The sequence below is a fragment of the Equus asinus genome, chromosome 6 (assembly GCF_041296235.1).
Source record: "Equus asinus isolate D_3611 breed Donkey chromosome 6, EquAss-T2T_v2, whole genome shotgun sequence".
In the NCBI taxonomy this organism is placed as follows: Eukaryota; Metazoa; Chordata; class Mammalia; order Perissodactyla; family Equidae; genus Equus; species Equus asinus.
The window spans coordinates 62,459,826-62,473,883 of NC_091795.1; the positions used below are offsets into that span (position 1 = coordinate 62,459,826).

At 34.1% G+C, this 14,058-nt stretch overlaps 1 protein-coding gene across 2 annotated transcripts in view; it reads left to right on the top strand.

The window, feature by feature from the left end:
• The window catches only part of FBXO11 (F-box protein 11), an 88,716-nt gene that overhangs the window by 52,800 nt on the left and 21,858 nt on the right, over positions 1–14,058 (top strand). The window contains exons 2-4 of one of the 2 annotated variants that reach the window (XM_044772380.2): positions 11,798–11,925; positions 12,069–12,150; positions 12,572–12,716. In XM_044772380.2, coding sequence (XP_044628315.1) covers positions 11,798–11,925; positions 12,069–12,150; positions 12,572–12,716 — 355 coding nt within the window. The remainder of the gene's footprint in view (positions 1–11,797; positions 11,926–12,068; positions 12,151–12,571; positions 12,717–14,058) is intronic. The other variant, XM_044772381.2, reaches the window with a different exon arrangement.

The following is a 14,058-nucleotide window of genomic DNA, read 5'->3' on the forward strand; positions in this document are numbered from 1 at the left end:
AATACCCTCAAGGTCCAACCATGTTCTATTTTTAATTTTTTGAGGAACCTCCATACCCTTTTCCATTGTGGCTGCACCGGTTTACATTCCCACAAACAGCGGACAAGGGTTCCCTTTTCTCCACATCCTCACCAACAATTGTTGTTTCTAGTCTTTTTGATAATAGCCATTCTCAGAGATGTGAGGTGATATCTCATTGTGGTTTTGATTTGCATTTCCCTGGTGATTAATGATGTAGAGCATCTGTTCATGTACCTGTTGGCCATCCTTATGTCTTCTTTAGAAAAATGTCTATTTAGATCTTCTGCCCATATTTTAATTGGATTGTTTGGGGGATTTTTTTTGCTGTTGAGTTGTATACGAGTTCTTATGTATTTTGTACATTAGCCCCTTATAAGATATATTGTATATGATTTGCAAGTATTTTCTCCCATTCAATAGGTTGCGTTTTCATTTTGTTGATGGTTTTCCTTTGCTGTGCAGAAGTTTTTTAATTTGACATAGTCCCACTGTTTATTTTTGCTTTTGTTGCTTTTGATGTCAGATTCAAAAACTCGTCGCTAAGACCTATGTCAAGGAGCTCATTGCCTATGCTTCCTTCTAGGAGTTTTGTGATTTTAGGTCTTATGTTCAAGTCTTTAGTCCATTTTGAGTTAATTTTTGTGTATGGTGTAAGATAGTGGTCCAGTTTCATTCTTTTGCATGTGGTTGTCCAATTTTCCTAAGACCATTTATCAAAGAGACTGTTCTTTGACCATTGTATATTCTTGGCTCCTTTTTTGTCAATCAATTGACCATACACCTATGGGTTTATTTCTGGGCACTCTGTTCCATTGATCTGTGTGTGTGTTTTTATGACAATACCATACTGTTTTAATTACTATCTCTTTGTAATATAGTTTGACATCCAGTTTCCTCAAGATTGCTTTGGCTATTTGGGGTCTTTTATGGTTCCACACAAATTTTAGGATTCTTTTTTGTTCTATTTATGTGGAAAATGCCATTGAAATTTTGATAGGGATTGCATTGAGTCTGTAGATTGCTTTGGGTAGTATGGACATTTTAACAATATTAATTCTTCCAACCCGTGAGCATGGAATATCTTCCATTTATTTGTCTCTATTTCAGTTTCTTTCATTGATGTCTCGTAGTTTTCAATATACAGGTCTTTCACCTCTTTGATTAAATTTATTCCTAGGTATTTTATTCTTTTTGATATAGTTGTAATGAGATTGTTTTTCTTAATTTCTCTTTTGTGATAGCTTATTGTTAAAGTATAGAAACACAACAGGTTTTTGTGTATTGATTTCATATCCTGCAACTCTACTGAATTCATTTATTAGTTCTAAGAGTTTTTTGATGGAGTCTTTAGGGTTTTATATATATAGTATCATGTCATCTGCAAATAGTGACAGTTTTACTTCTTCCTTTCCAATTTGGATGCCTTTTATTTCTTTTCTTGCTCTAGCTAAGACTTCAGTACTATATTGAATAAAAGGGGCAAGAGTGGACATCCTTGTCTTGTTCCTGATCTTAGAGGAAAAGCTTTCAGCTTTTCAGTGTCAAGTATGAGGTTAGCTGGGGACTTGTCATATGTGGCCTTTATTAAATTGAGGTGCATTCCCTCTATACTCACTTTGTTGAGAATTTTTATCATAAATGGATGTTTAATTTTGTCAAATGCTTTTCTCCGTCTATTGAGATGATTGTATGATTTTTACCCTTCATTTGTTAATGTTGTGAATCACACTGACTGATATGCAAGTGTCAAACCATCCTATCATCCCTGGAATAAATACCACTTGATCATGGTGTATGATTCTTTTAATGTATTGTTGAATTCAGTTTGCTAATGTTTTGTTGAGGATTTTTGCATCTATGTTCATCAGGGATATTAACCTGCAATTTTTCTTTCTTGTGGCCTCCTTGTCTGGTTTTGGTATCAGGGTAATAATGCTGGCCTCATAAAATGAGTTTGAAAGCGTTCCCTCCTTTTATATTTTCTGGAAGAGTTTGAGAAGGATTCATTCCTCTTTGAATGTTTGGTAGAACCTAAAAACAAGAACCCATCAATAAAAAAACACCCAAGAACCCATCATAAAAAAAAAAAGCAAAACCCATCAATATGCTGCCTACAAGAGACTCATATTCCAAGATATGACATATGTTAGCCACAAAACACATCTTAATAAATTCAAGAGGATTGAAACTATATCAAACATCTTTTTTTTTTTTTACCACAGAGGTATGAAACTAGAAGTTAATTACATGAAGAAAACTAGTGAATTCACAAATATGTGGAAATTAAACAAATTGCTACTGAACAACCAGTGGATCAAATAAGAAATCAAAAAATGCCTTGAGACAAATGAAAATGGAAATGGAACATACCAAAATTTATGGGCTGCAGCAAAAGCATTTCTCAGTGGGAAGTTCATAGCGATAAATGCCTACCTCAAGAAACAAGAAAAGTCTCAAATGAACAACCTAACTGTATGCCTCAAGGAACTGGAAAAAGAATGAATGAATGAATCCCAAAGTTAATGGAAGGAAATAGCAAAGATTAGAGTAGAAATAAATGGGATAGAGACTAAAAAGACAATAGAAAAGATCGTTGAAAATAAGACCTTGTTTTCTGAAAACATAAACAAAATTGACAAACCTTTAGCTAGACTCCCCCAAAAAATAAAAGAGGACTCAAATAAAATCTCAAATGAAAGAAGGGATGTTACAACTGATACTGCAGAAATACAAAGGATTGTAAGAGACTACTATGAACAATTATACACCAACAAATTGGACAACCTAGAAGAAATGGATCAAAACCTACAAAGACTGAATCATGATGAAATAAAAAATCTCGGTAGACCAATTACTAGTAAGGAGATTGAATCAGTAATCAAAAACCTCCCAACGAACAAAAGTCCAGAACCAGATGGCTTCACTGGTGAACTCTACCAAACATTCAAAGAAGAATTAATAGTCAGTGTTTCACCAGTACTTCATACAGTGCATAGCATATATATTCTTCACTCATTCAGCAAATATTTGTTGAACACACTTTGTGTCAGGCAGTTTAGAATGAATTGGTCTAAATTTCTTCTGTTGAAATGAAAGCCTCCTTTGAGTTTTCACTAGTTTTTATAATATCAAAGATGTGCCTTCTGAAGATCATTATTCAGTGGTCAAGGTGTAAATATGTTTTCTTTGACCAGTCTTACATAGTCCCTTTAGTTTGTGTTGTGAAAATTTAGCAGAAGTATATGTGTGTATGCTGGTGTGAGTATGTGTATAAATAATAACTGAATACATTAATGGAAGTATATAACAGTATCTTGAATAATTAAATTTTCAAAGTTTGTAACTATAAATAAAATAACATTTAAAACATCAGATTACAACAAGTCAGCCTTTTAAGAACCAGTTTTTTATAATGACTTTACTTCTGGACTCCCTACCTTAAAATACTTAAGTAAATTTTTGAAGTAAAATATTTAAGTTTTAAGTAAAATATTTAAATTAAAAAGCATTTAAAATAAATTTTGTCTTGATTTCAGTTTATTTATGGATTATTTTTTTAGTAGTTGGAAAAAAGCTGTGGTAGTTTCCAACTGTGTTAGAAACAGTTGTCATGTGTGGTTCTTTTGCATGGTGAGACTGGGAGCTGTTTCTAAACACACAGTTACTAGCACAGATTTGCCTAAGTTTCCAGCTTGATCTGTGGCTATGGGTAAGTAATGTGGAATATGTGTGGTATTTGTGGGGGGAAAAAACTTCTCTAAATTAGATTCCATAAACTACCCTCTAACTTTTGGTTAGTCTGTAAACTAAAGTGTATAGATTTTAAACCCCAACCAGTCAATAGTATAATTTTTTGTAGATCTTTAAGACAGTTATAAAGATATGTAAAAATTGTGTTCTGCTACCTCAGAACCTACAGACTTAGGTCTCTTCTTTTGTTGAAATGAATTCTAGTGTAAGTTTTCAGTGCTATTTAGTACCAAAGATTTCAAAGATAATTTTTCAGTTTAAGAAGCATGCTTATTTTCCAGAAGCCTTTACTTATCCCTATAGTTCCTATTAATGGTGAAGACTCTAGTATATTTATATAGAATTTGTAGTAAAATCTAAAAATTATAAAATAAATTTTGAAATCGTGTGTATAGCATCCCTTTAAATTTCATGAAACTAACTTTTTATCTGAAAATTAGAGTTTAAAAAGAGGGTGTGTGTGTGTGTGTACTGTCCAGTTAGGGTAGCCACCAGCCACATGTGATTATTGAGCACTTGAAATATGGCTTGTTTGAATTTGAGACATGTTAAAAATGCATACTGGTTTCAAAGATATAGTATGAAAAAAGAATGTAAAATATCTCAATTTTATATTGATTATGTGTTAAAATGATAGATATAATGGGTTGAAAATTGTATTAAAATTAATTTCACTGATTTTTTAAATATAACTACTGGAGCATTAAAAATTACATATATGGATCACCTTCCATTTCTTTTGGACATCTGTGGTCGAGAACGTTTCTTGTAATTGAAAACTGTTTTTTATAAGTTACAGTTGAAATTGAATATTTTTCTTCTTATTTTTTTTTCTTCTTCTTCTTCTCCCCAAAGCCCCCCCCCCCCCAGTACACAGTTGCATATTCTAGTTGCAGGTCCCTCTGGGTCCACCATGTGGGACACTATCTCAGCGTGGCCTAACAAGTACAGTGTGCTAACCTAACCGCTCGGCCATGGGGCCAGCCCCCTGAGTTACTCTTTATTAGTCTGGGATTACAACTTGACATCAAGATACTGTCATTCTAATATTAGATGTAAATGTGAGTTATAAAGTTAAAACTTTTTTAACTAAATATAATTTTGAGGTCTTGTTTTTAGACTTTTTTTTTGGAACAAAACTATAATCTAAGCCAGTTTGGCAACAACAATGCATCATTCACATTAGTGTTCCATTTATTTATTTAACAGATTTTTTGTTTGCCTTATATATGTACCTAATCTATCCTAGGGAATACTTCTCCGTAATTTCAGAAGGGAACCAAAAAAATGGATAAGCGTGTAAATGAGTTCATGGAGTTGGAGGTAGGAAGAAGTAAAGCAGTTCCTGTCTGGGTTTTTATTTCCTGCAAAGTAGTATGTAAGGTCATCATAGCCCACCACTAGTGATGGTTTCCGGGAAAAACTCTTTGAATTGGGTAAAATTAAAGGGTTCTCCATAGATGAAAATCATCATTTATTGAGTACTTACTGGGCACTGAGCTAAACGCTGAGGAAAAATATACAAGAGGGGCCTTGCCCTCAGAGTTTATAGTTTTGTTAGGAAAATATGGCATATACCAAAAAAAGTAAATAACAACATACGGCAGCTATGATAGGGTAAAGAATGTATGGTACATATACGGTACTACAGGAGTTCAGAAAATGAACAGAACACTAATGCCTAGAAGTTTTGTTTTTTTTTTTTAAACTTTCTTCTCTCCTTATTACAGTAGTAGCCAAGTGATCTTTTCAGAATGACTCCTTTGTAATACCTTCAGGCACTGTACCTGATTCTCAGAACAGTCAGTGATAATTATGAGAACTATATAGAAACTTAGCACAGAGTCTTTACCTCATCATAAATAAGAGTTTAATACAGTTCTTTAGAACTGAACTTTGAGTGCTTTAGAACAGGACAGTGTTTACAAATGGGAAATTGAGGTTCCTATGGCATTACATGATTCAAATCATGTAGCTTCATCTGTTTGATGTGAACTTCAGGTTGCAGCTGAATTAACCGACATCTTTTGTTTCCTGTTATTACCTCTGAATTCCTTACTCTTCAGTCTTTAATATTTGCTGTGTTGATAGTGAGAAGGGAAGGAGGATTCTAGAGTGGGGTGGTTGAGTGTGTATCTGTAATAATAAGATCTATAGATTTTAAACAGGAGTGGGAGTAGGGTGAGAGAGAGGGTTGTATAGGATGAAAAGTTTGAGAATGTACTTCTGAGTGTTGTAGAAACTATCAATTGCATGATAAGCCAAACTGATAGAGATATCACCCTCAAAACATGCATATACACTACAAACATGTAGAAATGTAACGCAAAAAAAGAGCAAAACTAAATGCATAGCTAACTCTAAGGAAGGAAAGAAGAGAAGGAAATTACCAGGTGCCAGAAATCAGAGAAATCAAATCAAAGCAGTATGTGGGAGCTGATGCTGCTATGTAAAACAGCACAGGGACACTTTGGTCCTGGATATATGTCCTGAGGAATCTGGAATGGAATTTGAGTGCATGAATTTGAATTAGAAGATGTGGCCTTGCACCTTTTCAAAATAGAGCTAGCGCTAAGCTCCAGGCATGTGGCCTAGAACCTGAAACAACTTCCCTGATTGTGCATAGATTTTTAAAAGTTCCAATGATAGAACAATCTAAAAGAATATAAAATATGTGTGTGAAATGATTACAAAGATAAAAAAAAAAAAAAGGAAGTGAAGCCTGATGAAGTAACAGGCTAGTATGAAAAAGGAACAGTAAGACTTGAAAAACCAAATCAACTTTCAGAAATTAAAAGTGTAATCATGGAGGGGCTGGCCCGGTGGCATAATGGTTAAGTTCGTGTGCTCCACTTCGACAGCCTGGGATTCCCGGGTTTGGATCCCAAGCATGGACCTACACACAGCTCATCAAGCCATGCTGTGGCAGCATCCCACATACAAAATAGAGGAAGATTGACACAGAAGTTAGCTCAATGACAGTCTTCCTCACCAAAAATTTAATTAATGTCAAAAAAATGTAATCATAGAAGTTGGCATTAGGTGGGTTAAGTAGCAGATTAGACAGATACTCTTGCTTTGGCTGAAAAGGAAAGAAAAATGTAACAATAAATGGTTAAAAAGATCTAAATCTAAAATGTAATGACCCAAAAGTAAAAAGTTGAAAATGCAGGGTTGGAAAAATACTAGGCTGATATAAAACAAAACAGAAATCTGTTAAGGGGGCTGGCTGGTGGAGTATTGGTTAAGTTTGCACACTGCTTCAGCAGCCCAGGGTTTGCCAGTTTGGATCCTGGGTGCGGACCTACACACCACTCATCAAGCTGTGCTGTGGCAGCATCCCACTTAAAAGAACTAGAAGGACTTACAACTAGGATATACAACTATGTACTGGGGCTTTGGGAGGTGGAAAAAAAAGAGAGAGAGAAAGATTGACAACAGATGTTAGCTCAGGGCCAAACTTCCTCACCAAAATAAAAAATAAATTTAAAGAAATCTGTTTGGAAAATATTATCAGGTAAAAGTAGGTTTTTTAAGGCAAAAAGCATTATTAAGGATAAAGAGAGCCATTGCATAATGATGAAAGAAATAATTCACTAGGAAGAAATTATAATCTTGAATCTGTATGTCCAAATAACATTTTCTCTTAAGTACATAAAGCAAGGATGTACATACTAAAAATAAATGGACTACCGACAGATATGGTGGGAGATTTTAGCACATTTACTTCAGAAGCCAGTAGATAATCAGACCACCATTACCACTACCTCAGCAAAAATTGAACAACACAGTTAACAAATTTGATCTTTTAGGTGTGTTTAGGTGTATTTACTCTAAAGGTAGAATGTAGATATTCCTTTCAAGCACACATGAAACATTTACAGAAACTAACCACATCTTAAACTATAGACGGATGACTCCACAAATACTTAGGCATATCACACTGGCTATATTTTCTGACTAATAGTGCAGTACATAGAAAACTTACTTGGTTTTCCAAGTTCATTTGAAAGTCATGTTAATAGAATATTATTTAAATAATAAGAGCTAAAACATTTATTGAGCACTTAATGTGAGCCAGGCTTACTACTAAGTGTCCTGAATATGTAATTTTATTTAAATCCTTTCAACAGCCTGTAAATTTTAAGATCCTCTTATCATCTTTAATAGATGGTAAAATTTAGGCTTAGAAATGTTCATTTGCCCAAAGTCTGCTGTTGGAAAAATCTGTTTTTTAATACTACACTGTTACAACCCTCCACCTTTTTAAAACACTTTTACTATTATAAAATATAAAGGTAGAGAAACTCATATAAAACAAATACATAGCTTATTGAATTATTAAGCCATTGAATTATTAAGATTGGTATTATAATACCAACAGGTCAAGAAGTAGAACTTTGCCAGCCACTGCAGAACCCTTCTGTGTGCCTCATTCCAATCATAACCCCTTTTCTTCCCCACAAAAAGCATTTTCATGATAAGGCTTTTTTCTTTATAATTTTAATACCAAAGTGTACGTTCTTAAACAGTATGCTTTAGTTTGGTTATTTTTTCCCCACTGTTTTTTCCATGCAATTTATTTGTTAAAGAAATTGGTATGGTTCGACCTTGAAGAGTCTGTTTACAGGTTTGATCACATTCAGATTTGATGTTTTTGGCAAAACCTCGTTGATGGTGGTGTGTTCTTTCTTCAGGAGATATATAATGTCTGATTGTTTTTCTTTTTGTGATATTAGGAACTATTGATACTCAATGGTTAAAGCCATTAACTCTTAAGAGATTGCAAATTTTTATTATTTCTAATTATTATTTCTTTTTCATTTATTGCTAGAATGTGTCTATAGGGAAGCGTCCCCTCAGTCTAATACTTGGTTACCTGGTGGTTCTGTTTATATAAGAGAGGAAGAATAAATGCTTAATTATTTCCCATTATTCACCAATTTTCAAAACAATGAGTTGGTTTTCACTAGCATCTTTCAAAATAACCTTTTTTTTTAAAGTATCATTATAAACTCAGGTTTAAATATGTTTCAGTTCGCTTCACTTATTCTTACTGATTATCAGATTATCTCTGGCCAGTGGGATCCTCTGCAAGTTGGCTCCCTGCCATCATGGAGTTTATATTTTAGTAAATCTGTACATAAGCATATGTATGTGTAATCTTAAAACACATGCATATACTAAACACATTGTTCTGTATATTTTGGTTTTTAATACTTACTATGTATTGGAGTTAGTTCCTTACCAGTCTATATAGAACTGCTTTATATTTTGTAATGACCGCATAATTGGTGTTGTGTAACTATACCATAGTTTATTTAAATCCTTATTGATGAACATTTTGATTATTACCCTGCAGTATTATAAACAGCACTGCAGTGAATATCTTGGTACATACTACTTTGCACATATGTGTGAATACAGCTGCAGAATCAATTCCCAGATATGGAATCACTAAGTAATAATAGCTATTGCCAAATCGCTTTCCTTAGAGCAATTGAGAACTTTTTTTTTTCCTCTCATTATCCTTTGATGATACTAGTATGTGATCTTACTTTTTGATTTTTGGTAATTTGTCACATGAAAAATACCTTATTGTAGTTTTTATTAGCATTTCATTTGTTTTCCTTTAATTCTAAATTGTCTGTTCATGTCCTTCACCCAATTTTCTATTGAATTGTTGATCTTTTCCATATTGCTTTGTAGACAGTCAGATATAATAAGGAAATTACCCTTTGTGACATGTATTGCAAATATTTTTTCCTAATTGTGTTGTTTCTTTTGACTATGTTGATGGTGTTCATTTTCCAAGCAGAATTTTTAAATTTGTATGTATTACTCAAATTTATTAGTTCTTTTTTAAACAATCCAAATTTATAAAAGAATTAGAAGTACAGTACAAAGAAGTATTTTTTTCCTTGAAGCTTCAAGACTAAGTTGCCAACCTGTTGTCGTATTATCTCCTGATACTTTAGTGTGTATTTCCTACAAACAAGGATATTCTCCTAAATGACTATCCTACAGCTATTAAAATCAGAAAGCTAACATTGACACATTACTATCTTCTAATCTTCAGGACCCCCCCCCCCATTCAAGTTTCACTAATTGTCCTAATAGCAACCCTTTTTTGGGGGGGGGGGGATGTGAAGAAGAGTGGCCCTGAGCTAACATCTGTTGCCAATCTTCCTCTTTTTGCTTGAGGAAGATTTGCTGGGAGCTAACACCTATGCCAGTCTTCCTCTGTTTTTTTGGAAGTGGGATGCCACCACAACATGGCTTGATGAGGGGTGTGTAGGTCTGTGCCCAGAATCTGAACCCGCAAACCCTGGACCACCAAAGCCAAGTGCATGAACTTAACCACTACACCACAGTTCCAGCCCCCCCCAATAGCAACTTTTTACCAAAAGGATCCAGTTCAGAATCACATGTTGCATTTAGTTGCCATATCTCTTCAATCTGTTTCAATCCCACTGTCCTTCAATCTGGAACAGTTCCTCAAACTTTCCTTGACTTTCATGACTTTGACAGTTTTGAAGATGATTCAAAACAAATTAGAACAAATTCAGGTGTAGCTGATGTTTCCTCATAATAGATTTAGGTTATGCATCTTTGTCAGTTGTATCATAAATGTGATGTTGTGATCTTGTATGCTGTCAGGCAGCACAGTTTCAATTTGTTGTATTAAAGATGATGTTCACTTTGATCACTTGATTAAGGCAGTGTCTGATTGGCATCTCTACTATAGTTACTCTTTTTCCCTTTCTACTTAATAAGTATCTTATGGGGGAGACACTTTCCTCATCTCATGCCTTATCAAACTTTCACTTTATTCATTTATTTATTTTATGGGTTGCTCTCCATTCAGTGGGTTATAATCCCTTTTCTATCATCATGAATTTTCATGCGCCAACGTAATTTTGCTAGTACGTTATCGTTCAGGCTGACTTCTGTGTCCTTTTGACATGTCCTCGTCATTCTCTGGGCACCTTCTTGTTTCTGCTGCAAAATATTCTAGGCTCATCTTATATTTCCCCCTACCTGGAATCGGCTGTTTTTCCAAGGAGCCCTTATTCCTTTTATAGAAAATGTTATTCAGAAGCTAAGATCCAAATGCTATTCATGCTCATTACTGTTGGAGTGTCACTGCTTCCAGTCTCTGTCAGTGGACAGAACTAGGCAATGTATGCACATATATCCACATGCATTCAAACATTTACGTTTATATTTATTTCTATATCTATCTACTAAAAACCATGAGTTCACGTTGATACCTCCAATTCCAGTCTAACACCATAGAGTATTCTACCTATACCAAAATACCAAAAGTATTCTACCTTTCTCTTCTCTGACAGAAACCTGGCTTCCATTCTCCTATTTAATTATTTGATCAATCCCTCTCTTGTATGTAACCAGTCTTCCAGTTCCACCATACCCTCTCCTGTGCCATGTCCTTCTCTCCCTGCTCTGGCTCTTACTCTCTATTCCAGGCCACCCTCCCCCAACATGGACTTCGTTCTTACCCTTCTTGAGCGCCAAGACCCTATGCCAGGCCACCATCTGTGCGGATCCTCTTTTCATTCTACCTGGTATCCCTATACTGAGCTGTCCCTCTCCGTGGACACCCTCCTTACCCCGCTTTAACCCTGACACCTCTTGCCAGGCTGCCCTTCTCACCCTAAAAGGTGAAAATCTTCTTCACCAAGCCTTCCAAGTTTTGTTATACCTTAAAGAAGCTTCTCCACTTTATAAAAAAATAATTTTCTTTATTTTCTTCTAATGATTTTATTTTAATTTTTTTGTATTTAAATATATGGTCTGTTTTGGAATTTATTTTCAAGTAAGAAATGAAGTAGAAATCCAACATTTCTTTCAGATGGTTATCCAATTGGCTGGAATTTTATATAAAAGTTGTATCTCTCCCCATCCCCCCCAAAATTTATGAAGTTTTTAAAAAGTTTACTGCATCATATAGCTTTTTTTTCAAAATAGGTGTCATTTTTCTTATTGCTTTTGTTTATAACAGATGATGATGTACCTGCAGATATGGTTGCAGAAGAATCAGGTCCTGGTGCACAAAATAGTCCATACCAACTTCGTAGAAAAACTCTTTTGCCGAAAAGAACAGCGTGTCCTACAAAGAGCAGTATGGAGGTAAGTTAAAAGTAACTGCTTTTCTTTTTATAGTGAGAGAATTGTTAGGAAACAAACAAAAAAGGGAATGTCATCGTTTTTTGCAAGTAATGATTATGTATGGTAAAATATTTGCTTAATTAAGTTTCATTTTGTTTTTGAAGGGTGCCTCAACTTCAAATACGGAGAACTTTGGTCATCGTGCAAAACGTGCAAGAGTGTCTGGAAAATCACAAGATCTATCAGGTGTTTCCTATGGGAAAACTAAAGAATAGGATCAGATAATTTTCTTTGATACCAAAAAATTAAAATAAATTAAATGTAGTTTAGTGTTACATTTGGGACTGAGAAAATGATTATGATAGAATAAACATGAAAACCCTGATCTCTCCCTCTTTGACTTTAATTCTTGTATAAAAATACTTTTTATATATTTATTTTAACCATTTTCTGAAATGGTACATAATGGCTAAAAGAAAGAATACCTGTTAGGTCAATATAAAAGAAGACAAATGTTTGTCATCTATGAAAGCAAATTGCTTATAAAATGATTGTCATTAAAAAAAATTATTCATTAGATAAAATGAAAATTACACTCTTTAAATAATGAGAAAGTTGTTGCCTGCACAATACATTGTTTATATTCTGTTTGTTTTTCTCTTTATAGCAGCACCTGCTGAACAGTATCTTCAGGAGAAACTGCCAGATGAAGTGGTTCTAAAAATCTTCTCTTACTTGCTGGAACAGGATCTTTGTAGAGCAGCTTGTGTGTGTAAACGCTTCAGTGAGCTTGCTAATGATCCAATTTTGTGGTAAGTGAAAATTTATTTCTTATTATCTTGAGATATATTATTTACTGCCCAAAATGCTAAAGATGGTAGAGAAGTTAAAGTATGAGTTGTTAGTTACAATTAAATAGTCAGAACAAAATTACAATGCTCATAGATTCCAAGTTACCTGTTTATCATAAATGTGAATTCTCGGTCCAGGTGGTGTTTATAAAACAGTAAAGTACTTTTTATCAGTTAATAGCAACTGAGTGATTGTGGGAAATGTTTCTTATTTGCTTTTTAGAAACAAGTAAGTCTAATTTAAAACAGCTAATTAACTTAATCTTTAGTGAAAATGTAAATTTTGTGCATCATTTTGGAAAATAGTATGACAGTTGTATTCATGAATCTTAAAATATGAAAGCCCTTTGACCCAGCAATTCCACTTCTGAAAATTTTTTTGCCTTATTTACAGATTTTTCATAATAGAACAGGTAATAGTGAGGGAAAATTAAAAATAATCTTTAAATGTCCAGGAATAAAGGAATGGACTAAGTGAACAATATAATGTCTTCTTGGAGGGTTGTGATATAGTCATTAACACTCTTATGATTGTTACAGTTTTTAAGAACATGGGAAAATGCTATGTTACAAAAGTGAAAAGAGCAGAATACAAAATTTTATACGCTATAAAATCACAGCTGTAAAAAACGAAACTATAGATGAAAAGGAAATAAACTGTTAATAATGAATATACTGAAAGTATAGGTTATCTCTTTTCTTTATACTTTTCTATATTTTACGGCATCTCTGTATTACTTCTGTGATGCAAAAAACGACACCTTAAATTTAAGAAAGAAAATATTTGTGTTAAAAAGGAAAAAGAGAATGAACAGCAGAAGAAGAAAGAAATGTTTTGCTTTGTACAGGAAGTGATAATAGTTACTGTCACTCCAATTTCTGGGATTTGACAGTTCTTGATAGGATTTAAATGAACTAAAGATACAAGAAGAGTATTCTCTAACAGAGTATTTTATTGAAAATCATTTTCTTAAATAACTCTATGAGCTTTTATAGTAAGGTGGCTTTTTCCCCCTGACTAAACAGTCAAATTTTGAAGAAGTGACAATTTTTATTTTGGGGGGTAGACTGTTTCCATATGCAGTTATATTGTTTTTTGGTTTTTGTTTTTTGGTTTGTTTTGAGGAAGATTAGCCCTGAGCTAACTGCTGTCAGTCCTCCTCTTTTTGCTGAGGGAGACTGGCCCTGAGCTAACATCCATGCCCATCTTCCTCTGCTTTCTATGTGGGACGCCTGCCACGGGGTGCCACGTCTACACCCAGGATCTGAACTGGCGAACTCCGGGCTGCGGAAGCAGAACGTG